This window comes from Aspergillus ibericus (genome assembly GCF_003184845.1).
Source record: "Aspergillus ibericus CBS 121593 unplaced genomic scaffold BO80scaffold_15, whole genome shotgun sequence".
Lineage (NCBI taxonomy): Eukaryota > Fungi > Ascomycota > Eurotiomycetes > Eurotiales > Aspergillaceae > Aspergillus > Aspergillus ibericus.
Genome location: NW_020292113.1, coordinates 24,757 through 47,890, shown reverse-complemented (window position 1 = coordinate 47,890; position 23,134 = coordinate 24,757). Strand labels below are relative to the sequence as shown.

The 23,134-nt window shown below is 51.5% G+C and overlaps 10 protein-coding genes across 10 annotated transcripts; 5 read left to right on the top strand and 5 right to left on the bottom strand.

Moving 5' to 3' along the window:
- Positions 1-46: 46 nt before the first annotated feature.
- BO80DRAFT_424195 (aldo/keto reductase family protein) lies at positions 47-1,294 on the top strand. Its single transcript, XM_025719228.1, has 6 exons — positions 47-224; positions 269-279; positions 330-387; positions 437-618; positions 664-1,033; positions 1,082-1,294. Exons 1-6 carry the CDS (start codon positions 150-152, stop codon positions 1,232-1,234), a joined length of 849 nt encoding a protein of 282 aa, XP_025576151.1. The 5' UTR covers positions 47-149; the 3' UTR covers positions 1,235-1,294.
- Positions 1,295-1,418: 124 nt separating this feature from the next.
- BO80DRAFT_492849 (putative gamma-cysteine synthetase regulatory subunit) lies at positions 1,419-2,504 on the top strand. The gene is made up of 2 exons (XM_025723790.1): positions 1,419-1,460; positions 1,517-2,504. The coding sequence occupies exons 1-2, from the start codon at positions 1,438-1,440 to the stop codon at positions 2,394-2,396; spliced, it is 903 nt and encodes a 300-aa protein (XP_025576150.1). The 5' UTR covers positions 1,419-1,437; the 3' UTR covers positions 2,397-2,504.
- Positions 2,505-2,515: 11 nt separating this feature from the next.
- bud32 (serine/threonine protein kinase BUD32) lies at positions 2,516-3,418 on the bottom strand (the record flags this gene model as incomplete). The annotated part of the gene is made up of 1 exon (XM_025717689.1): positions 2,516-3,418. The coding sequence occupies exon 1, from the start codon at positions 3,344-3,346 to the stop codon at positions 2,516-2,518; it is 831 nt and encodes a 276-aa protein (XP_025576149.1). The 5' UTR covers positions 3,347-3,418.
- A 2,818-nt stretch (positions 3,419-6,236) lies between these two features.
- On the bottom strand, positions 6,237-7,800 carry BO80DRAFT_44187 (uncharacterized protein). The gene is made up of 2 exons (XM_025721227.1): positions 7,628-7,800; positions 6,237-7,566 (listed from the first exon to the last, which is right to left on the bottom strand). Exons 1-2 carry the CDS (start codon positions 7,662-7,664, stop codon positions 6,314-6,316), a joined length of 1,290 nt encoding a protein of 429 aa, XP_025576148.1. The 5' UTR covers positions 7,665-7,800; the 3' UTR covers positions 6,237-6,313.
- Positions 7,703-8,570, bottom strand: BO80DRAFT_44181 (uncharacterized protein). Its single transcript, XM_025721223.1, has one exon. The coding sequence runs from the start codon at positions 8,466-8,468 to the stop codon at positions 7,938-7,940; it is 531 nt and encodes a 176-aa protein (XP_025576147.1). The 5' UTR covers positions 8,469-8,570; the 3' UTR covers positions 7,703-7,937.
- Positions 8,571-8,862: 292 nt separating this feature from the next.
- BO80DRAFT_44178 (uncharacterized protein) lies at positions 8,863-9,337 on the top strand. The gene has a single exon (XM_025721221.1). It carries the CDS (start codon positions 8,921-8,923, stop codon positions 9,197-9,199), a length of 279 nt encoding a protein of 92 aa, XP_025576146.1. The 5' UTR covers positions 8,863-8,920; the 3' UTR covers positions 9,200-9,337.
- A 417-nt stretch (positions 9,338-9,754) lies between these two features.
- On the bottom strand, positions 9,755-11,123 carry BO80DRAFT_353344 (kinase-like protein; the record flags this gene model as incomplete). Its single annotated transcript, XM_025715659.1, has 5 exons — positions 9,755-10,051; positions 10,106-10,236; positions 10,302-10,517; positions 10,570-10,886; positions 10,954-11,123. 5 exons carry the CDS (start codon positions 11,121-11,123, stop codon positions 9,755-9,757), a joined length of 1,131 nt encoding a protein of 376 aa, XP_025576145.1.
- Positions 11,124-17,111: 5,988 nt separating this feature from the next.
- chsG (chitin synthase class III) lies at positions 17,112-20,302 on the top strand (the record flags this gene model as incomplete). The annotated part of the gene is made up of 6 exons (XM_025723155.1): positions 17,112-17,198; positions 17,269-17,764; positions 17,834-18,195; positions 18,242-19,088; positions 19,145-19,974; positions 20,025-20,302. 6 exons carry the CDS (start codon positions 17,112-17,114, stop codon positions 20,160-20,162), a joined length of 2,760 nt encoding a protein of 919 aa, XP_025576144.1. The 3' UTR covers positions 20,163-20,302.
- A 292-nt stretch (positions 20,303-20,594) lies between these two features.
- On the top strand, positions 20,595-21,932 carry BO80DRAFT_424190 (NEDD8-conjugating protein UBC12). Its single transcript, XM_025719227.1, has 4 exons — positions 20,595-20,924; positions 21,005-21,092; positions 21,162-21,451; positions 21,549-21,932. Exons 1-4 carry the CDS (start codon positions 20,922-20,924, stop codon positions 21,699-21,701), a joined length of 534 nt encoding a protein of 177 aa, XP_025576143.1. The 5' UTR covers positions 20,595-20,921; the 3' UTR covers positions 21,702-21,932.
- A 354-nt stretch (positions 21,933-22,286) lies between these two features.
- BO80DRAFT_444077 (cytochrome c oxidase subunit VIIa) lies at positions 22,287-22,845 on the bottom strand (the record flags this gene model as incomplete). The annotated part of the gene is made up of 4 exons (XM_025721408.1): positions 22,287-22,366; positions 22,451-22,486; positions 22,685-22,727; positions 22,819-22,845. The coding sequence occupies 4 exons, from the start codon at positions 22,843-22,845 to the stop codon at positions 22,287-22,289; spliced, it is 186 nt and encodes a 61-aa protein (XP_025576142.1).
- Positions 22,846-23,134: the final 289 nt, after the last annotated feature.

The following is a 23,134-nucleotide window of genomic DNA, read 5'->3' as shown; positions in this document are numbered from 1 at the left end:
ACTCCTAGTATGCATTGTAGTTGTATACCGACGCGACTAGCCGACCCACCGGATGAGCTCATCGCTCATCCTGTCCTTGTCTACTCTTTGTCCCCTCCCCCATCACTCCAGCTTCTACAACTCACAGCTCAATCCACGCAGAGTTCATCATGTCTGCCTTGCAGAGTCTCCGTTCTACTTATCGCCTCAACTCCGGCCACGAGATCCCCATCCTAGGATTCGGGGTAAGCAGTTTCCCCATCCCATCATACCACGCTAACAAGTCCAGGTCTATCTCGTGTACGTCCACTGATCACATTCACCCCTCCCCTACCTAACTAACCCCTCAGTCCATCCTCCCAAACTGAGAAACCCGTCCTCGAGGCATTCAAGGCCGGCTACCGTCATGTATGTCCACCCCCATCCCACCCACACTCAACCGAAACCAACCCCGCAGGTCGACTCGGCGATCATGTATCGCAACGAAAAGGCGTGCGGGCGCGCCATCGCCAACTCGGGCCTCGACCGATCGGAGATCTTCTTTACAACCAAGATTCCTCCGGAATCGATGGGCTATGATCGTACCAAGCGGGCCATTGACTCGAGCTTGCGGGAAGCCCAGCAGGAGTATTTCGATCTGTTAGTCCATCCTTGCATCTGTGTATAACTATCTAATGAGCGTAGGATCTTGTTGCATGCTCCGTATGGTGGAAAGGATGCTCGTCTCGGGTCGTGGAAGGCCCTGGTGGAGGCCCAAAAGGCCGGCAAGACCCGATCCATCGGGGTCTCGAACTACGGGGTGCACCACCTCGAGGAGCTGGAGGAGTATATCCGGACGGGCGGCGGCGGGCAAATCGACGTCGGACAGTATGAGCTGCATCCGTGGCTGGACCGATCGGAGATTGTGCAGTGGTTGCAGAGCCGGAACATCGTGGTGCAGGCGTATTCGCCGTTGGCGCATGGGACGCGCCTGGGCGAGCGGGTGCTGCAGGAGTTGGGGAAGAAGTATGGCAAATCGCCGGCGCAGATTATGATCCGGTGGGGATTGCAGAAGGTGAGTGTATGCCTGTTAATGTGTGGGGTGAGTGACTGACGAGAGTAGGGGTTTGTGCCTCTTCCTAAATCGGTGACTCCGAGTCGCATCCAGGAAAACGCCGATGTGTTTGATTTTGCGCTGTCGGATGAGGAGATGAAATCGCTGCATACGGGCGAATATTCGCCTACGGACTGGGATCCGACGGTGGACTACGATTAGCAGACTATGTAGTGTTGTACTGCTCCATTGTAGTGGAATGATAGATGGTTCTATACTTGATCTCTTGTATCTCGGCTTGGCGCGGCGGCCCCGCGGGGCTGCTTAGCAATTCCTCTCTCCCCGCCGACTTCGACGTTCAACGCCTCCATTCTCTTCTTCCTATCTTTACCCCCTCATCCCCTTTTCCAAATATTGCCGCCACGATGAAGTTAATCCTCTCTACCTCGTATGTCCCCATCCCCCTCTCAATCCCCCAACCCCCCCACTAACCCCCCCACCCAGCAACCTAATGACCAGCGGCTCGACCGTGATCCGCCCACCCACCGAAAAGTCCAACGTCGAACTGATCAACTCGCTCCGCGCCAACCTGCACGCCGCCCAATCCACCTCCCCAAGCGACTACACCACCTGGACCAAATCCAGCCCCCACGCGCTCTACATCCCGGCCACCGACTTCGCCCAGGGCCTCTCGGAAGAACGCTCCCAATACGACATCACCGTCAAACTATTCTACCTCCCGGGGATCCCGGCGTCTCGGCGATGCGCACACACCCGCGAAGCCATCGATCTCGTCCTCAAAGAACTCCACGTCGACTCGATTGATCTGCTGATCGTCTCGTTCCCGGGGATTTTGTTCGACGCGGACGATGATAGCGAGGAGGAGGAGGAAGGCTCCTCCGACAATGGCAGCGAGGAACCGGATGACTTTGACAGTATTATCCAGACGTGGCGCACACTCGAAGAATTGCAAGAGCAGGGGATGATTGCGCAGTTAGGGGTCGCAGAGTTTGGGAGTGAGAGGCTGGCGAGATTTCTCCCCCATACGAAAGTGAAGCCCTCGGTGGATCAGATCAATTTGAAGGATTGTTGTGTCGTGCCTAAGTCGTTGATTCTTTATGCCAAGCAGGAACATATTCAGTTGCTGACGCATAATGATTGCAATGATGTTTTGCCGGTGGGGACGACGAGGGAGTTGTTGGGGCCCGGCGAAAAGGGCGTGGGGATTTTGGCCTCGGCGCCGGATAAGGATGATGGGATTCAGGGGGATGTGGAGCCTCAGTGGGTGGTTAAGTATACGGCTGTGGTGAAGGATCGGGGTGTTGTCGAGAATAAGGGCTATTTTGCCCTGGCGGATGTAGGCAGTTGTGTGGTGAAGCCGTAGACTGGATTTATATTAGAATCTTTGGAGCAGAGCACGGCGGCGTTTAGGTATCTAATGAGTCATGAATACCCTACCACTATACAACTCATATCCATACCACATATCAAGGAACGAATAGATCACCCCAACATACTCTTCTTCCTCCCCCTCATCCTCACATCCTCCAATCTCTTCAACACCGACCCCGCCCCCCGATAACTCGCCCGATATCCCTCCAACACCTCCCCAAACAACGGCTCCGTACGAGGATGCGTACTCCCAAACGCCCGTTCCAAGACATACAAATCCACCGCCCGATCCTCATCCTGGATACTCTGACTGGCGAGTCCAAAATCAATCAACACGACCTCTCCCTCCAGATTCGGTTCCTCCCCATCTTTCCACCCCTCCTCCCCCTCCTCCTCGTCCACCCCCCGAAGAATCAAATTACTCGTCGTCAAATCCCCATGCACCACCCCGGCCTTATGCAAAGCCCCCACAGCCGCCCCAACCCGACGAAGCAATCCCCGGATTTTCTCTTTCTCCCTCTCCCCTTCTGCTTCTGCACTCGTCTCCAACTGCGCACCCCCCCGCGCAACAAACTTCTCCCACCGCGAAATAACCACCCGCACCACACACCCCGGGATCCATTCCATGAGAATCCACGCCCCTGCCCCTGCCCCTGCCCCTGCCCCTGCCTCTCCCCCCTCTCCACCCCCCTCCTTCTTCCATGACTCAATCGACCCCAAATCCCAATCCACCCCCAACACGCCCGGCACATTCACCCCCTCGCGCACGAGACGCGCCATGCACCGCGCTTCTTGTAACACGCGCTGACGCGTCAAGCGGCGGTCGAGGATCGGGTGGCGGTAGGGTTTGGAGGGGCGGATTTTTAATGCCGCGGGGTGGGCGGGCGAGAGGAAGGTCGTTTTGTAGAGGTGGGCTTCGGCGCCTTGGGTTATGAGGGTCATTGGGGTGGGGGTGCTGCTGCTGCTGCTGCTGCTGGTGTTGGGATTGAGGGTGTGGTGGAAGGGAGGGGGGAGGGGGGGTGGGGTGTAGGTTGGTGTTGTCATTGTTGGGGTTTGGTGGTGGTGGTGGGTGTGGTTTGAGGTGAGGTTATTGGTGGAGTTGATTGAGGGTAGGTGGTTTGTGGTGAGGTTGTTGGAGGTTCGTGAGGAAAGGTGGTGGTGGTGGTGGTGGTGGTGGTGGTGGAGATGTAGGTGGTAATGGAGGGGTGAGGGGAGGAGAGAATTGTTATCGAAAAGTTCGGTGGGGCTGCTATCGTTGGTCGGCGGCGCGGCGCTGGGTTGGTCGTTGGTGGGTGGGTTAAGCGTCTACTCTACACTTTACTCTTATTCCGTTTACTATAGAGCATGAAGTATGTTGCTTTGATTATGGTTTCTTGATTTAGTGATTTTTAGTTGAGAGTGATATCTCTCTTGGTTCAGCTATAAACTAGTCTCTCCTTGGACTCGTCAATAATAGTATACCTCCCTCAATCAGATGGATCCAAACCTGGTAGAAGACCTTTAACCCGCGTCCACTGGTAAATGCTTCTCACGACTTCTTTCTTGCCTCGAGAGCACGGATACATGGTTTCTCGAGAATGATGTCTCAGAAAGCTGCAGTCGAGACAAAGTCCTATTTCAGTCCCAATGGCTTGATGCATGTTCCACCTGTATATAGCACCATCCATCAAGGGCTTCTTCTCATTCACTTCGACATCTAATTTCATCAGCTCAATCTCGCGTTGAGATTTTGGCCTCATAGATGCTGCCGGAAGGACTTGGGTGCTCATAGTCAATATATCGTCTGATGTTGCTCTGCTTCAGCGAACATATCTTCCCCCGAGAAGAGTCGTACCAGAAATAGATGCCTTTTGATGCATGCAGTTGATCTGCATGTATTCCCGACAGGAAACAGTATATAGACAAGAAGGGAGGCTCATTCATGATGCACGTTTCATCAGGAACCCAGGAATGACAGAATGCAGACACTCGGTCATCGGGCTCTGCATTAGACAGAGACTCCGCGTATCCTTCTCTTCTATAGCCGCTCGCATGATCTCAAGTCGCTCAGAGACATCTTGTCGCTAGCGTTAGCAGCCCTCCGTGTAGTTTGTCTTCCCGATTCCTGTTCCTGGCAACTTTCTCCTGTAACTCGCGGTGCTCCTAGTTGTGCGACTCCTGACTCGTATCCTCCTTCCCACAAAGACACCATATCGTCGCTAGACTGCGCTGCAATTGCTACACAGTACCGACTTGCCCACTCATGGCCACGGTCAGCCTCCTAGGCGTTCTAAGCTCGTCTGCCTCGGATCAAATCGGATACCAAGTTTTCGTCCCGGATGTTAATCCTCTCGATCTATCTTATATATCCACTCCCAGACAAGTCCAGATCACCAATTGAGGCTTCAACACGATAATAAATCGCTTAGCAGCGCGCGCAAAGCCACCTGAAGGTAATCCACGGAACAAGCAACGAACTCAGCAGCATAGGCTGCCTCGCGAGCATCACCAAGCCCCGTGATTGATGAAGCAGAAATGGCTCAACGGGATGCCTCGGTCATGTAGACGCGTGTCGACTGAGATACCGTTTTTGTTTTCATATTGTGCTGAGCTTCTTGGTTTTGTAGAGTGAGAGCTGGGTACCGGATAGCTGCGATTGCCGCGTTGTAGACTCCTCGTGTATAAACCCGGAGTATGGGCGATGGGGTTTCCCCATTCCATGTTTCAAGACCGTCCATGCTGGATGGGCCACACTCGTATCTTCAACAAATGAACCCCTATTTCAAGGCCAAAGAGCGAGACGCGTGGTGCCTGGGACAGTACAAGCTAAAAAACCGTACCAACTCTGCTGAGGGTCGAGGTATGGAACTGTTCCAGACACTCCCAAGCCCCATGCGATCACTCCCACAATCACACAGAAATCAGATAAGCTCCTGCAATCCGAGAAACCTGCTATGTACATCCATCGCAACATCGGTTTCTGGTTCCTGGTTTCAGGTCGGGTGTCTCGCAGCACCAGCACCCATCGTCGATCTTTCTCGAAATCCCGCCCTTGGGACCTTGGAAGAAGATTGTCCTGCGCTGCGCTGTTTTCCAAGCAGCAAGGGCATCGATAAATAAAAAAACAAATTCTTCGAGTAAGGGATCAATGTTCTCTGCTTTTCGGGTTATATAGAGATTTCAGACAGCAGACCACACGAGACGCTAAGTCCGGCTTGTACTGTCGAGGGTCTTCATCATCTTCGACATGCCTTTTCTGTTGTCTCGGGAGATGAGCGTCGTCTTCGGTTTTTTATGTGATTTTGTGTATTGTATAGGAGGCGAGTGTCACCGGCTTCATACTCGCTTTGTGTGAGAGAGAAGCAAAGTGGACATTGTATAGTGAGTTGACTCTGGAGAGGCCATCTCGGCTATCCAGGGTGATCTGCTCTGATGAAAAGAAGATAAGGGAAGGCTGAGGATGGCGGCTTTTTATAGACTGGATCCGGGACAGAGGCTTGTGTCATTGTGGTAGGTGCCGTATTTTGGAGGGGTTTATGTAGGGGGATTTCTTTTAATGGACTGCGATTCCCGGGTTGAAGGTCAGCGGGAGGGAATTGGCGACCTTTCTGTGGGATGGTTCGTAAAATATGCCGCGAAAATGTAACGTCGTCGTCTACGGTAGGGACCATACGATAATGCAAAGCATCATTGATAAACATGTAGTGACCTTGATTATCTATATTGTCAAGAGCTTAAAAGTCAAGGCACCTTCATCTAAGAAAATCTCATCATAGTTATTCAAAGCACCTTGGCAACAAATCTAGACCTGATAGATCAAGAAGCATAAATCATAGATACAAGAAAGTGGGAACATCCCTGGGCCACAGCCCATCACTTGCGCCTGTCGCCAACCACATGATGTGTTTCAAAAGAATAAAGGATAAACAATCATTTCACCTCATTGGCGTCAGAGAATGGACTCTCGACGCGCGGCGGGAGGTGTCGACTGCTTCGGTTGGACCGCGTGCCCTCGGGCATCTCAAGCAGAGAGGACGCTCGTGCATCCCTTTCGGTCGCGGGCTGGTCCTTAAAAGGGCTTTGGCTGACGGCCGGCGAGTCTTCGATCACGGTAGTAGGTCGTGATTGTGTCTCGTCCTTGGCTGTCTCAGCTTGGTTGGTTGGTGCCTTCGTAGACTGTTTGGCGGTGTCCTCTTCGTCCGAGGAATTGGCGTCAAAACCCGATGTGGGTGACTCGTCCTTTCCCTTGGTGCTAGGCGAGCTTGAAACCGCCGCACTGGAAGTCTCCGGTTGCTCGTCAATGGTCTGGACGCCCGGAGATGCCGAGGCATTGTTGGTCTTCTTTTTCTTCGAAGGACCCCTCACCATAACCGGCTTCGCAGTAACCGTTCGGGCGACAATCGAGCTGTTGCTATTGGCCGTGGTGATGCCAGCCTTGGTGAGCTGTGCTTGCGTGATGGCCGGGACAGCCGGGGCATCGGCACCGTTGATGTTGACCACGGCGGCTTTCGTGCGCATGACCTGTTGAGCAGGCATCGGGCTGACAATGGCATTGTTGCGGTAGATAGTGGTGGCCACACTGCTGCGCAAGCTGGGAGCAATGCTACGGCGTTCGTTCGACATTTCAGACCAGGTCGAGTCGCGAAGGTCGCCAGGCATGAAGAAGTGCTGATCGGGGTGAGCGCCCGGCAGCGGAGGAACCGGCGGCACAAGGTGACCTGGCGTTTCGGGGGGTGAGCGGTTGGTGACACCGGGAATATAGGCGATTTGAATCACATTCGAGGCGCGCGTTAAGACAGTGGAGGCAATGGAGTGCGTCGATTTTCTCGACTGTGCAGCATCGTTGAAGGCACTCGACTTCTCTCCCACACTAGCTTCCTGCTCCTGGCGCTTCTTTCGGATGAAGAACCACCACACAAGAAACGTGACAATGGCGACGAATGCAAGACCACCAATCACTCCTCCTGCAATCGCTCCAGCGTCACTGCCTCCTCCACCAGAATTGTTGGAGCTCGAGCTGTCGCCCGACGTTGGGGACTTGACACATTTTGTGCTTGCGCAAGCGGTACATGATTGACTGGTCATAGTACAGGTGTAGCCATCATCGCAAGTGGGGCAGGATGGGGAGGTGGTAGGACATGACACACAACTTCTGAAGGACAGAAGAGAGCGGGCGAACAGGACTGGGAGCAAATCAGGTCAGCAATGCGCAATGCGCAATGCGCAAGGACGGTCAGAACCTACCATTTGGGGAGGTCGGATCGGAGGGATAGAAAGACATGATGGAAGATGAGGAATAATCAGGTCGCGGCGAAAACGAAGGAGGTATAAGGTTGGGTCGTGATAAACGCTGCTGCTAAAGGGCAAGAAAAGAGAGTGGCGGCCGATCAACGGCGAGAGAACGTGAAGAACGTAGGAGCAAGGTAAAAGAGTGTGGATGCTCAACAGACGTCAAGTCGTGAGTGTTGCTCGGTCATGAAAAGAGCACAGCGAATTTAGACAAGCGAACGGAAGTCGGTGGTAAAGAAGTCGGTCGGACGGTAGGCAACAACGGTCATAGTATGCGATGGGAGTGGATCTCCGTCAAGGTGAGGCGGTAGAGGATTCTCCCAGTCGGGCGTGTGGTCAGTCCCTGGCAGTCTGGCAGTCTACTGTCCGGCACCCTGCGATGGGCAACCACAGTGCATGAAGAGTGATAGGTCGCTGGAGTTGACGTCGGAGAAACACGCGTTGGTGGCTGCCAGGCACAGTCCCACCGCAGTGACGAGTTCAGGAGAGGGAGCAGAAGATCGGAGGCGGTCGGGGAGAAAGGAGGGCGAGAAGGTGATGAAGAAGCACAAGAATCCAAAAGAGGGGGAAGAAGGAGCAAATGAGTGAAAGTAGAAGAAAGAAATGACTGATAGTAATAATAATAATAGGGATCACGACCAAAGAAAGGAACGGGGCAGTAAGCAGGACGGGGGGGAAATGCAGAGTGGGTGGTGGTAAATGCAAATGGAGGGTGGGAGACGCGGAGAGGGCGGCCGCCTGACTGCCTTGGGCTTAGTGCTGGGCTGTGATTGCTATTACCACGCACTTGGGGCATTTATTACCACTCTCATGCAGGGGATGCTGATGCTGCCACCCAATGTTGGTTCCTCCCAAAGATGGGTTCATCCTGATCCATCACATCTTAAGTATCACCACCGAACTCGTATCAAGAAGCTGACACCCAACTCCTTCAGATCATCGTAGACCACAGAAGTCAAAGCCCCTGGGGTGGTGGAACGCGGGCGGCACTCAAGCCATCGTCAATAGGCGGCATAGTCGGGAATAGTGCCGGAATATTGGCCGACTAGAGTGAATTCTACGAGACTCGTCCTACTAGCATCGCTCCCTCCGGAAGGAAATGACATGACTATTGGAGAATTATTTATTTGCAGAATCAGCCGTTGAGCGAGGGAAAATCGCCTCTGCATCTGCATAGCATGCCTCTGCAACAAAGCCACACACCCCTGGCATATACGGAACGGTGGATGACGGTTCCCATCATGCCCCATGATTCCTTACTTCTTGTGTCTCATGTGCAGCCAACTCACTCTTTGGATGTGTGCCAGGCACGGCCGGGCGTGCCTGGACGGGCTGGTCTCGAACCTCCAGCCCACGTTGGATTCCTTCGCCCGGAAATTAACACGGCACGTCAAGCCAATCACGAAGCTGCCGAGCACCCACCCGCAGCCTCAGGCACGGCAGGAGAGGAGCCATTTGATTAACTCATTAATCGAGATTAGATGCCGTTCGCTTCCATGGCCAGGAATTTGGCCGGCACTGAAGTGAGTCGACCATCGGAAAAGAGCCGACTGTTGCAGGAATTAGCCTTTGCTGGATTCGTAGCACAGTCTCCCACTATTTTTCGGGGTGACGAATATCCGTCCTTATTATGGTGTAATCAGAGTGAAGGAACACATGTTCGAGGGGCCTAATCAGAACGGCTGACGCTAATGGTGGATTCTGCTCAAGCCACGCGTCAGCCGGTCTCGATTCCGAGAGACCACTGTGCAATCGCACCGATACACTAAGGGCCAAAACCAGTGTCACCCCCAAGGATTGTTGCTTTTGTCTGCCAAACCCTATGCCAAGAATACACTTGACCGTCTTTGGAATTGTTCCGGGAACTCTATTTTAGGCAGGATATCGTACTGTATGTAAAGTTACATGACTCTCCCCAGCGTTCTTTACGCGTTTGCACAATACAGGACCAGGGCAACCCAGCTACGCAGAAGATGGAAGGATATATAGACGCTCCTCTCCTTTGTAACTTCTATCTTCGTGATCAGTCTACCTTATAGAGTTCTGAATTGGAGGCAAGACATTTGCGCAATCGATATATTTCTAATGCTGAGGTCCATATGACATGAACGGTGTCTGAAGTAGATCTCTTGCCGGCAGTCGTTCGCGAGGGTTTCTTTGTAACATAAGCGAAAGGAATGATGTTAGAGCCTCCGCACTCTCAGCACCAAACTTATTCGGTAACCTATCTCTCAGGTATCTCGTGAGGTTCTCATCGCTCAGGCTATTCGACTCGAGCCTTTGGCGAATGAGAGAACAGTGGTCACTGTCTACCTCCTCCCGTGTAAGGCCGAATGTATCCAGAGGGAACAGTGGCTCATTCGTTGCCAATTCAAATAGCTTCACAACAGGATTAGAAAGTGAAGGTAGGTTTTAACAGAGGTTTTAGCGTACCAAACAACCTAAGGTCCAGATGTCTGTAGCTTTGTCTAGAGTAGTGCACTCGGTATGTCGTCGTATCAGCTCAGGTGCGCGCAAAGATAGAGGCGTTACTGGTTGCTGGTCACAGTGTCGAATATATTGAGCTGATATTGTATGCGAAGTCTTAGCAATGCTGACTACACAAGATGTATGGATGGTTGTATCTTACCTCCGCCCAGATCCCCGATACTCACCTTGATTGTTGAGAAATGTGCATTATCCAACTGCCCTCGGCGCCTTTGCGTAGGCACTAAATATTTTGGGGCGCTGTCATCTTCAGTCACTCCTGGTAACCACTTGACGGGGCTGAACTCGGGAAATTGTAATAATTTCTCCATATCCATGGATCCGGAAACTGAAAACAGAATGTTCGCTGGTTGCAGATCTGCATTGGGCCATTAGACAGCTGCTTACACCACTTGAAAGCTCCGACATACCACAATGAACGATGCCTGACTGATGAAGAAAGTCAAGGCCCAGCAAAAGTTGGCGAGAAATAGCTTGAATATATCCTGCTTCATGCGAATTCCCACTAATTGTCATTGCTTGCCCATCGGATATCATCACTGGGAAAACAAGACACAAGTGAGTTCCATTCGGACCTGTGTGATAGAAATGATCGAGTAGTTCAATTACATGACCCTTTCCAGGGTGGTCCATGCCAGATTCTGACAAGGTAAGAAGGAAAGAAAGCTCTCTGTTGTCTTTGGACGCTTCTGCTTTTGATATTTTCAACACGACCTGTTGCAAGCCCCTTCAAGGCATTACATACTAGCCTGTTATTCTTATTCCAATGCCGTATTCCACGGGAAAGGACTCACCTATGTTGGTCCTTTGCAAGCCATACTGTTGAGTATTGGCCAAAAGCTAGCTTCCCAATGACTTCGTATCTTTGATGGAACAAGTCACGAAGGTGCACTGGATGATAACCCCCAGGGCGATACTCTTCAACAGGCTCTACCACGTCGTAGATTCTTTCGAATCGACGCATTGCGAATACCAGGTAGTGATGAAAGAGAGTTCTTCAAGACCGACAACAATGTAGTAAGGAGATAGAGAGAATTCCTTTGGCAAATTCCAGAGTGAACAGAAGACGTTCATGGGTCATGTGACCTAACTCCCAGTAGTGTCAGCATGCATCCAGTGATCACAGCGCGGAGCAATCTTATCCAACTGTGATATTGCATAGACCTCTTATGCTCTCTGAAAGGAGCCTGGTTTTCGTATTTTGCAAGTTAAAAGGGCTTGAAGCCTTATTAGCAGTCGAACGAGTCATAAACATCGACACACCACTCAAGAAATCAAGTCACTGATTGGGATTGTCTTTGTAGATATTGCCAGTTCGGTCGAACAAACGCTTTCTGCCCCGCGAGTACTTCCCAGGAGTAGAGTAGCGGATACAACCCTTTATCACTATAGACACTCTCCTTCTATTCCCTCCAGTTGATGAAAAGAAGTCGATGAGACATGGTTTCCCAATGAACTTCTCAACACACCAAGGTTTAGTATCAGTTGAGCGTCGAAAGATGGGTATATAATGAGGTTGGACCACAATTATAGGTCATGTTTTCTATTTAATTATTCAATAGAGTTAAAGAGTGGCAGTGGTCCATTGGATCTTGTGTCATTGGTACCTCCCCTCGACAAATCGGTGCCTCAGTCGCAGTAGTTTGGGTCCGATGCGTATGGGCTCATACAGATTAGGCACGTGATGTTGTTTTGAGTACGGTTTTAGACAATACATGGTTACCATCAACGTATTATCATCTTGGAACCATCTCCCAATATGAACTAGCGTGATTCTACGTTAGGGCTTGAGAGACAGAAAGAAGAAATGAGGGGTGACACTAGTTTCGACTCCTACTGTATTAACTTCGACTCTGCAGACTCAGAGATCTCTGGTATCATTGGCTTGCAGTGGGCAGAATGACCATGTCTTGTGGACAAGCCACTGCTGTCTTGTAGTCTGGGGTCAGGAACTGGATAAGTGCGACCCATTGAAGTGCTGGCCATATAGAGTCGCTTCATCCATCATTCAATATCTTGTCGATAAGGGATTAATTAATTTTAATATCAAGCCTTCACTAGATCTATGCTTTCCCCGTAAGCTGTCAGACTAATTATTGATTTGACAGGATGACATCTCAATAGTCTCAATCTTCTTGTCTTGGCATGTGCTCTTGGCTTCGACCATCATTAACGGCCAGCAACGACACAATTAATGGCGAGAGTATTTAGTAAAGACAGAAATCTGAGACAAAAGTTCTCTGCAATGTACATTTGTCGTTCTTGGTTTCTCACGCTACCTGTTGGACTCAGAAAGCCTTTGCGAATTAGCCCCTGAAATCAACTTCCGTACTTTGATGGTATGATGCTGGCTCGAATTGACAAAGCGGCGTTTGCATCCAGAACTACCTATATTCCATCATCCAGGTCTAAATATAGGAGACTGGTCAACATTCAGCAGACGATCAATTTCCTTTGGCGGTGGCTTGGACTGATAACTCAGCGACTGACCTACCATGCACCAACTTTTCATATACACACCCCCGGAATCCTGTATAGCTTTGTCTCGGGGCTTTCAATCAGATGATTCCATCGAATAGCCACCCGTTTTTCTCTTGCAATTGATGGCCATCAGAATTTAGCCTTATGATGCGGGGTAGCACCTTGCCAAAAATTCATCGAAAGCCGGCCTGTAATGATAGGGATCTGGGCATAACCCATTTCCACCGCCAAACGCAGGCCAAATATAAGGCCACAGTCTCAACCTACCATTTATTCTGGGATGCGATCATTCAGCACCAATCCTGGCTTAAAGGTAAGTTCGCGGCAGGTTGCATAAACGACGATGATGTCAGTCGGACCGTTGCATTGCCCCTCCTTTTGTGTTACGGCCAAGTATAGAATGTCGTCCGATGTACAACACAAAGGGAAGTCAAGTGCCCTGCGCCGTCACTCTGGATGAAATGGAAGCGGAACAATCTTATAGCTTGGACTTGCTAGAAGACAAAACGGGATGGTCAGGCCTTTAAGGTTGTTCTTGGAATGAAAATATTTGATAAATAGGTGTTTACTTACTGGATAAAACTAGGGGTTGAGGAATGCGGCGAAAGTTCGTTCAACTTTCAAGTCTTGGCGAAAAAGGCATCAAGTGACGTACATAAGAGCTTATCTAAGTCGCCAAGTTGGATAGGCTGTGGGGAGGAAAGATGCAGAATGCCAGAAAGTACGATGTAGGTACGTGGGTTGTTGTGCCTGTAGTGGAGGCAGATGGAGTACAGTATGCAGGGAAGCCGGTTCAACGTGCATTAATTCCCTAGGTGCTTGGCTTGCTGCGCATGAGCGGAAACTCAGAATGTTGCAGGTCAGGTTGACTACCTATTACACATCCAATATAGATTTTGTTGTCATCAATCTGCAAAGGTGCATGAAATAGCGATGGCCTGAGTTTGCGTAACTGGAATCTGTGATTTTCCTTGGCCCGATAGGATAGTACTTATTCAATAACAGCTCCTTCAGCCCTGTATCTAGTCACTAGATCCATCAGGTCTCACACTGACCAAAATATATAAAATGAGTCGATCTAGACCAACTCGACAGACTCAGCTTATTTTGGCTGAATTACTATCTCCTAGGGTGTACCCGACCGCTTCACTAAACCACGGTATAGGTGTAAGAGAGACAGCACGTGTAAAGATATATTTCGGCAATGCATGCTATGATGTAGTTTTTAAGTACAGTAGATGCAAAGACCACCTGCATAGAATGCCCACAACACATGCACGATCCAAACCCTCCGAGGCGACATCTGCTCAGTTCCATGTGTTATGGTTTTTCTCATATATCCCGATATCTGCGGCCATGGAATACTGCCCCTGAGGTGATCCATAGACTGGGTTTCATCCACCGCTCAATGTCTTACTTTCATCGAGTCGTTGCTTAGTTCGCGGTAGCCACTGACGATCTGTCTCTGGTTGTCGGGATGGGTAGCCAATGATGAATGGTCTCGCGCTTAGACGGACTGACTACTAGGTGGCACCAGGTCTTGCTCTATAATTATACCGCCGCTAATGGGCCCAGTGACTGCCACAGTACGGAGTATGTACCATGAGTACTGCACTGCCACAGCAGACCCTCCCGGACCTACATGCATTTACTTGGCCAACATGTGCGTATAGATTCGAGCCAATTGTGACTGCTAATTGCATAGGGTCTCGCGGTAGACTGTGGACAACTCACCGTTCGGAGAGTTCTGTTGCAGGTATAGATCTGGGTAGAACGAAACAATACTGGAGGTGATGGAAGAATAGCTACGGTATAATGATCAACTACCGCCTACTCTGCTACTCTACTCCGTACTATGGCATAGCAATCTATTCATTGATGATCCACAACGGTCGGCACATGAGTGACGGCTTCTAAGACACAATTCATAGCGAGATGAGAAAATCAAACTCCAAAGTTCACACAAAGCGGAATTACCCGACCGCCTTCCAGCGTGGCGAGTTGTGTGATCATGTAAGGGGTCTGGTGTTCCCGCCATTCGTGTTCCTCTCCAAATGTCGTCAAATAAGAAGCGCCTCTTCAAGCCCCGGGCTTGAGGGCAGCTGCAATCATGAGCCAAAAAAAAAAATATGTCATCACGCCTCCAAAGGTGCCACTGGGTCTGACTCGCGAGACTGTGTTGTCACCGCGTTACTAAAGATAGGGTCTCAATAGCTGGAAGCTAACCGGATGGTGTCTAGTCTCCCGCGCACGATAGCACTCCTGTGGCAGTGATGATCATCAGCCAGTGGCATCAAAGAGTAGACGGTGTGTAGGGTGCACCCTGGCATTACCTAACATCAGCACTAGACTCAACAATTGCCAGCCGCCTTGAAACCATGACTGACCAGTAAGCATGACCCCTCCAGCCGCTAATTGGGCTTTGACGGTCTTTGAGTGCTCCAGTGTGACCTTGGCAAAATTAAGGATTCCAGCCTAGCGCCTCTGGTGGCTCTGGATTGACCAACGGCCGATAAACACGGTCCTTAGGCCGTCAGGGAGGGGACACTGACTCCCCACAAGCCTATATTTGGCTGGGGAGTTTAGGCCTCTTTGGGTGCTCCCCGCCCCCTGAAACATTCACCCTCCGTATTGTCACTCCACCATACGGGACCGCGCCAATACCAGCCGCCACAGACTCTCCGATCTCCGATAGGTCACTTTTTCCCTGAGCAAGCAACAATGGGGGCCGGTTGGGGGATGTTTCAGATTGACAACCAGGGAGTCCAGTCAAATGCCACATACTACTGACGGTGGATGACAGGCGCGGGAGCCCTTCAAAGCGAGAAAGCGAGTCGAGCGATCTACTATGTAGATAGGGCACGCCGATGCTGACTGCTGGTGGCTGAGAGGGTTGTTTGTGGCCAGTTATGCTGGCGAGGGATGCGGAATGCCATCAAGGCGAGACCTTGGAAGTTATCCCGCCGACAGGTAGCCACTGTATGTTATTCACTGGGGCCTGCCAATGGCTCGATTTTCTTCCAGCACGCCGCAGATCCCTCCATGATGGGCTCGAGTATGACCCGACAGCCAGGATGGGCAAGAATGAACTCCATCAAATTCTTACCTCGACACGGTACGGAGGGCGACTTCCCCAAGGCCAGACCTCGACACGGTACGGTGACAATACGTGACGGGAAAGGCGGTGTTTTCAGGGTAAGTCGTAAGCAAAGAACCTCATGTGGACCAGGGTCCATATCCACTCGCCCGTAATCAGGGTTCAGACCCTTGATAATTTTAAATACATAACATTGGATGTGCGGAGCAAAGGCCAAGGAGGGGGAGCAGAACAATGCCCTCAACTTGTAACAATCAGGGGGGCCGGTACAGAGTACAGCACGAAAATTACTGTGTGTGGATCACTGGAGCGACGACAGGGCTGCTATGAGGGAGGTCTGGAAGGGTGGATGGAAGAATACATGGATGCAGGAGACGATCGGGGGGCAATAGCCTGCCCGACCTTGCGGTCAAAAGAAGAAATATGAGGGGATACCAAAGAGGCAATCCAGCCCCCCCAACCATCATCATCATCGTCAGAATAGAACAGAACAACGACTAGTAGGAGAGGACGACAACTATTATTATAGAGCTAGAGGCCATTCGCAGTAATACTCATTATCATCATCCTCATGATAAAAATAATCAAATTCAATAATACTCAGTAATCACCATCATCATCCTCATCGGCATCCACCGTGATTTGTACTATGTATGCACTGTACCCAGCCTTCTGGTTAGGAATCCAATACCATACCCAAGTTACCCACCTGGCCTCCAACCCAAAAAGACGAAAGACGCCAGGGCGACTGACTTGAAAGGAAAGCTGTCGCTCACCTTCTCGCGCCCTTCTGATTTTTCCGGTTTTACTTTTTCGACATCTCTCCCCCATCCCATCCCATCTCATCACTATCTATCCCGCCCCGTCTTTTTGTCTTCCTCTTCCTCTCTCTTTCCCTTCCCATCGCCTCCTGCCCCTCCCAGCTTTGTTTTGGGATCCGCTTCACTGACTGCCTTTTGCCCACCGCGGTCCGACGGGCTTCCCGAGTGTCTCCCCATCATCAGCTGCGATCGCAAGGTACCTGATCAGCCCTGGCGGCTTGTCCACGTTCCTGTTGACTCGCGCCCCTCGGTCAGCTTTTCTTTCAGCTGTCCTGCTGCTCCCCCTTCACCCTCGTTTGTCCTGCTTCGCGTCCGCGGCCTCTTTCAGCTCTTGTTTGTTTCTGTCTTCCGCTCCGAGTGGTTGCCCGCTTTAATCAGTCGCGCCGCCGTTGTCTGACTTCCCCCAGTCAGCGCCCTCCTTGCTCCTTGTTTCCCTGATACCCCTTCCCGTTGCTTTTGGCGCTGTCCTTGCATTCTGTTCCAACTGGAGGGTGCTTGAGCTTTGCGTTCGGTTTACGCGTACGACTTTAATATATTATCATCATCATCCACCATGGCCTACCAAGGCGCTGGTAATACTTCGCCTCCGGGCTACGATGATGGTGGCCACCGGCTTCAGGATCTGGCCCATGGCAACAATGTAAGTGTTTCCCTGACTGCCTGCTACTGCGCCGGGGAATCCCTCGACCGAGTCTGACCGGGTGATATAGTACGAAGAAGAAGCGTCGAGAGGATTGCTATCTAGCCAGACAGGCCCGTTTACGGGACCCTTTGATGACCCCCAGCAACGCAACCTGTCGCCCGCACGGCCCACCTCTGGATACAGCTTGACCGAGACATATGCCCCTGATGCGGGCTACCATGATCCTTACAGTGGAGGTGGCTCTGTTTACTCTGCGCAGTCTGGGGAAAACCCCGCGACTGCCTTTGGTGTTCCCGGTCGTGTTGCGTCGCCATATGCTCGCAGTGAAACCTCATCAACAGAGGCCTGGCGGCAGCGACAGGCCCCCGGAGGTGCAAATGGTGGGGGTAGTGTGAGCGGCGGCGGAGGTAACCTGCGCCGCTATGCTACTCGAAAGGTCAAGCTGGTGCAGGGTTCGGTCCTCAGCGTTGACTACCCGGTGCCGAGTGCTATTCAAAACGCCATCCAGGCAAAGTACCGAAACGATCTTGAGGGCGGAAGTGAGGAGTTCACACATATGCGATGTGAGTGATCCAACGGGAGATTTCAAGCTATGCAGTCAGTCGGAACTAACGGAGAATTGCTTTGGTCAGACACCGCGGCGACATGTGATCCCAATGAATTCACTCTCCACAACGGTTATAACCTTCGTCCCGCCATGTACAACCGCCACACGGAGCTGCTGATTGCGATTACCTATTACAATGAAGACAAGACCCTTACGGCTCGTACACTACATGGTGCCATGCAAAATATTCGTGACATCGTGAACCTGAAGAAGTCCGAGTTTTGGAACAAGGGTGGACCTGCCTGGCAAAAGATTGTGGTTTGCCTGGTATTCGATGGTATCGACCCCTGTGATAAGGACGTCCTGGACGTTCTCGCCACGATTGGTGTCTATCAGGATGGCGTCATGAAGCGTGATGTCGATGGAAAGGAGACTGTTGCTCACATTGTGCGTGCCCCAGATCTTTCGCGTGAATTGTGCTAACGGGGAACAGTTCGAATACACAACGCAATTATCCGTGACTCCCAACCAGCAACTCATTCGTCCGACCGATGACGGCCCTACCACCCTTCCTCCTGTTCAGATGATGTTCTGCTTGAAGCAGAAGAACAGTAAGAAGATCAACTCTCACAGATGGCTTTTCAACGCCTTTGGCCGCATCCTGAACCCCGAAATTTGCATCCTTCTTGATGCTGGTACCAAGCCTGGCCCCAAGTCGCTGTTGTCTCTATGGGAGGCTTTCTATAACGACAAGGATCTCGGAGGTGCTTGCGGTGAAATTCACGCCATGTTGGGTAAAGGTTGGAGAAACCTTGTCAACCCTCTCGTTGCGGCCCAGAACTTCGAGTATAAGATCAGTAACATTCTGGATAAACCGCTGGAGAGTTCTTTCGGGTACGTCAGTGTGTTGCCGGGTGCTTTCTCCGCATACCGATTCCGTGCGATTATGGGCAGACCCTTGGAACAGTATTTCCATGGTGATCACACCCTTTCTAAGCAACTGGGTAAGAAAGGTATCGAAGGTATGAACATTTTCAAGAAGAACATGTTCTTGGCCGAGGATCGTATCTTGTGTTTCGAGTTGGTCGCTAAGGCCGGCTCCAAGTGGCATTTGTCCTACGTGAAAGCCTCCAAGGCTGAAACCGACGTGCCGGAAGGTGCTGCTGAATTCATCTCTCAGCGTCGTCGTTGGTTGAACGGATCCTTCGCGGCCGGTATTTACTCGCTGATGCACTTCGGACGGATGTACAAGAGTGGCCACAACATCATTCGCATGTTTTTCCTTCATATTCAAATGTTGTACAACACGTTCTCGACTATCCTCACATGGTTCTCTCTGGGTAAGTCAAATCTCCGTTTGTGCAAGCGTGGGTATCTCTCTGACTTGTGCTATCAGCATCCTACTGGCTTACCACCTCCGTCATTATGGACCTGGTTGGAACTCCCAGCGACAGCAACGGTCACACTGGTTTCCCCTTTGGCAAGACGGCCACTCCTATCGTCAACACCGTCGTGAAATATGCGTACCTTGGTTTCCTGCTGCTACAATTTATCCTCGCCTTGGGTAACCGCCCGAAGGGTTCCCGCTTTTCGTACCTGGCATCTTTCGTGGCATTCGGTATCATCCAGCTGTATGTTGTCGTCGATGCGCTGTACCTGGTCGTCCGCGCGTTCAGTGGCAGTGCTCCGATGGACTTCGATACTACACACGGAGTGGGCGCCTTCCTTGGCTCGTTCTTCGGGTCGACGGGTGCCGGTATCATCATTATCGCTCTTGCTGCCACCTTCGGTCTCTACTTTGTGGCGTCGTTTATGTACATGGACCCGTGGCATATGTTCACCTCATTCCCTCAGTACATGGCCGTTCAGTCCTCCTATATCAACATTCTCAACGTCTACGCTTTCAGCAACTGGCACGATGTGTCGTGGGGTACCAAGGGTTCCGATAAGGCGGATGCTCTCCCGTCTGCAAAGACGACCAAGGAAGGGGGCAAGGAAGCGGTCATTGAGGAAATCGACAAGCCCCAGGCCGACATTGACAGCCAGTTCGAATCCACAGTCAAGCGTGCCCTGACGCCATATGTGCCGCCGGTGGAGAAGGAGGAGAAGAGTTTGGATGACTCGTACAAGAGCTTCCGTACGAGACTGGTGACCTTCTGGATCTTTAGTAATGCATTGCTTGCTGTCTGTATCACCAGCGATGGTGTGGACAAGTTTGGCTTCACGGTATGTAATTCTGTACACCGGATATATTATCGGTTGACTAACGGGTGCAGAACTCTGCCACCGACCGGACATCGCGGTTCTTCCAGGCTCTGCTGTGGTCAAACGCGGTGGTTGCGCTTTTCCGCTTCATTGGAGCCTGCTGGTTCCTGGGCCGGACGGGTGTGATGTGTTGCTTCGCCCGCCGGTAGAGGCGTGGCATGAAAAGTTGGCAACGAGAGATGCTTTGGCCGGGGCGGCAGGCAGAGGCCTCGGGGAGTTATTCTTGGCACATTTTTGTCGCAATTTTGTATTCTACATACGATGTTCATTCCTTGTTTCCCAGGGTCGCCGTGTTTTGTTTCCGGTTGGATTTGCACATTTGATAGGGCTGCAGACGATGTTTTGTAGACTCTTAGCGCATTAGAAATGGGATGTATTAGGCGCGGAAGGCAGGTTGATTGTTGGGGTTCCGCAACTAATGTTCAATATGGCACCAATTTACAGCGTAGGATCCGCAGAAAGCTGTAGTAGGAGGATGCGTAGAGGGAGAGGCATTCGGGCCATGTTGAGTGGCAACTGGACGGGCGGCGAGGTGCCAATGGGTTCATGGCGTCAGGCCGCGCCGCCTTTGCGGCAGGCTCCCGGCATCACCTCTGCTTCTCATATCTCAATCAGTCTGCTCCATTCACCAGGTTTTCTTCGTGGTCTGTCACGACGTGTGTTGATTGACTGCTGAGTCTAGGGCTGGTTCCTGTCTCACCAGCGTCGCTTTGCCCTGAGTGGAGCATCTGACCGGCCATCGGCATCAGCACCCCGCCGTTCTCTTCTCTGTCATCGATCGCCTCACCGCGGGGTTTGCAGTTCCCCGACCCCTACACTCTACACCAAACCTTTGGACACTCTCGAAATACCTGCTGTGATCGCATCCCGCCCAGGGTCCGTTAGCCACGATGTTGAAGATATGGTCTATGGTGCGCCCTCCCTCCCTTCCCCCTCCCTCTCCCCTCCCTATCACCCCTATAGCGTCACTAACCTCCACTTCAACAAACAGAAGCAACAACAGCAACAAGCTGAAAATGCCGAAGGAGCAGCTGGCAAAAAGAAGAAAGTCACGGCCGCTCAGTTGCGCGTGCAACGAGGTCTGTCTCTTCCCCCTCCCCCCAAGTTTACCACCCCAGCAAACTAACCAAGCATATGACATGGAACAGATCTCCAAGAACTCACTCTCGGCAGCACCATGAAAATGACCTTCCCCAACCCCGACGACATCCTAAACTTCACTCTCACCATCGAACCCGACGAGGGCATGTACAAGGGCGGCGCATTCCACTTCAATTTCACGGTCAATCAGAATTTCCCGCACGATCCGCCAAAGGTCAAATGCTCGCAGAAGATTTACCATCCCAATATTGATCTCGAGGGGAATGTGTGTTTGAATATTCTGAGGGAGGATTGGAAACCCGTGTTGAATTTGAATGCTGTGATTGTGGGCATGCAGGTATTTCTTTCTCCCCTTTCTGGTCTGGTGTTTGTTTGGTTTGGGGGAGGGGCCTAGGGGGTGAGTGAGGATGTGTGGCTAATGTGTTGTTTGGTAGTTCCTTTTCCTGGAGCCGAATGCTTCCGATCCGTTGAACAAGGAGGCTGCCGATGATTTGAGACAGAATCGTGACGCGTTCAAGCGCAATGTGCGTTTGTCTATGGGTGGTGGGAGTGTGAGGGGGGTACAGTTTGACAGGGTTATGCGGTAGTTGCCTGGGCCTGGATCTGGATCTGTGCCTGTGCCTGTGTATAGCTAGCTGGGAAGGGACCAACCTAGCTGGCCTGGTGTGTTGTGTTTAGTTTGCATTGATTTACCCAGATGCTGCTGCTGGTGGAGGGTGATTAGGGAGTTACGTGCATGACTACATTCCCATTTGGATTAATTAGCGACTGGATAGATTTCCTGCTTATGAAAGAAATGAACTTCTTGCTTTGTATATGGTTCTGTGTTGGATTACTGACTACATCGACCTAAATCCTACCAGTCGTTCAAGGAGCAGATAAATGGAACCGCATGTATGAGTACAAGCGTATATACAACTCAACAACTCAATAAAAGCCAATAAATCAAAAGTTATTCTTTATTCTTTCATTCCATTCCACTCCGCTCAAACACACACTCAACAGCCCTATCAACCACGCAATCAATCAAGCAACAACCATACCAGACGCATATCCCCCACCCAGGACCCTCACCCCTTTCTTCTAGTCACCATTGATCCTAATTGCCCATCTGGCAAAGCTATTCCCTAACCAATGCGCTAACCACAGGGCTTGATTCGTGCGTGTGTGATTTACTCCTGGGAAGCGGCGCGCTCGGCCTCAAGGCGGGTGTAGTAGTTGTCACGGGCGCGGACGCGGGGAAGGTGGAAGCCTAGGATGTTTTGTTAGATTGGAATCATCCATTGGATTGGTGCCATTGAGTAGAACTGGGGTAGGGATTGGGGTTGATACGTACCGTACCACCAGAGGTAGCCGAAAGTGGTACCGAAGCCTATTAACAATGCCGTTAGTCAGTTGGATCTTCTGCTTTGCGATTGACTATGCTGGATGGATTGGTTTGCGCGCAGAATGTAGGTGCTTGCTGGTAGTATAGTGCAGTGTGGTGTGATGGGGGATAATAAATGCGAGCGATATCTCTAGGCAAATCGCAAACGCGCGGGAACTCGACTCGGATCGAAAGGGAACTCACCGAAGGCGGTGCTCAGGTCAAGGACCAGGGTGCGGCGGAGCATCTAAATCAAATACCATGTTAGTTGGGGGTTCAATTTGAGGGTGAGTCCGGTGGGAGGGTGCGTCTGGGAGGGTGGATGAAAGTGGACGTACGCCGGTGATGGGAGGAACAGCGGCCATTGTGATGGATTGATGTCTTCAATCGGTTCTGACGGAGGGGGAGAGAAGATGTTCGGGCGGCTCAGCCTGCGGGATTGTGGTGGTGTGGGGAGAGGAGAGGAGAGGGAAGCGAGCGGTGATGTCGAGGTGAAAGTCGAGGTGAAGCTTTCCGGGCCGGCGAGTAGTAAGCGACGGCTGTGAGTGGCCTGATTGCCTGGGGGTGGTGGGCGTGCAGGAGGGACACCACGGGTGGGGGTAATAAGGTATAGGTGGACGTGAGGTTGGATAGAGGGATTACTACTACTTTTAT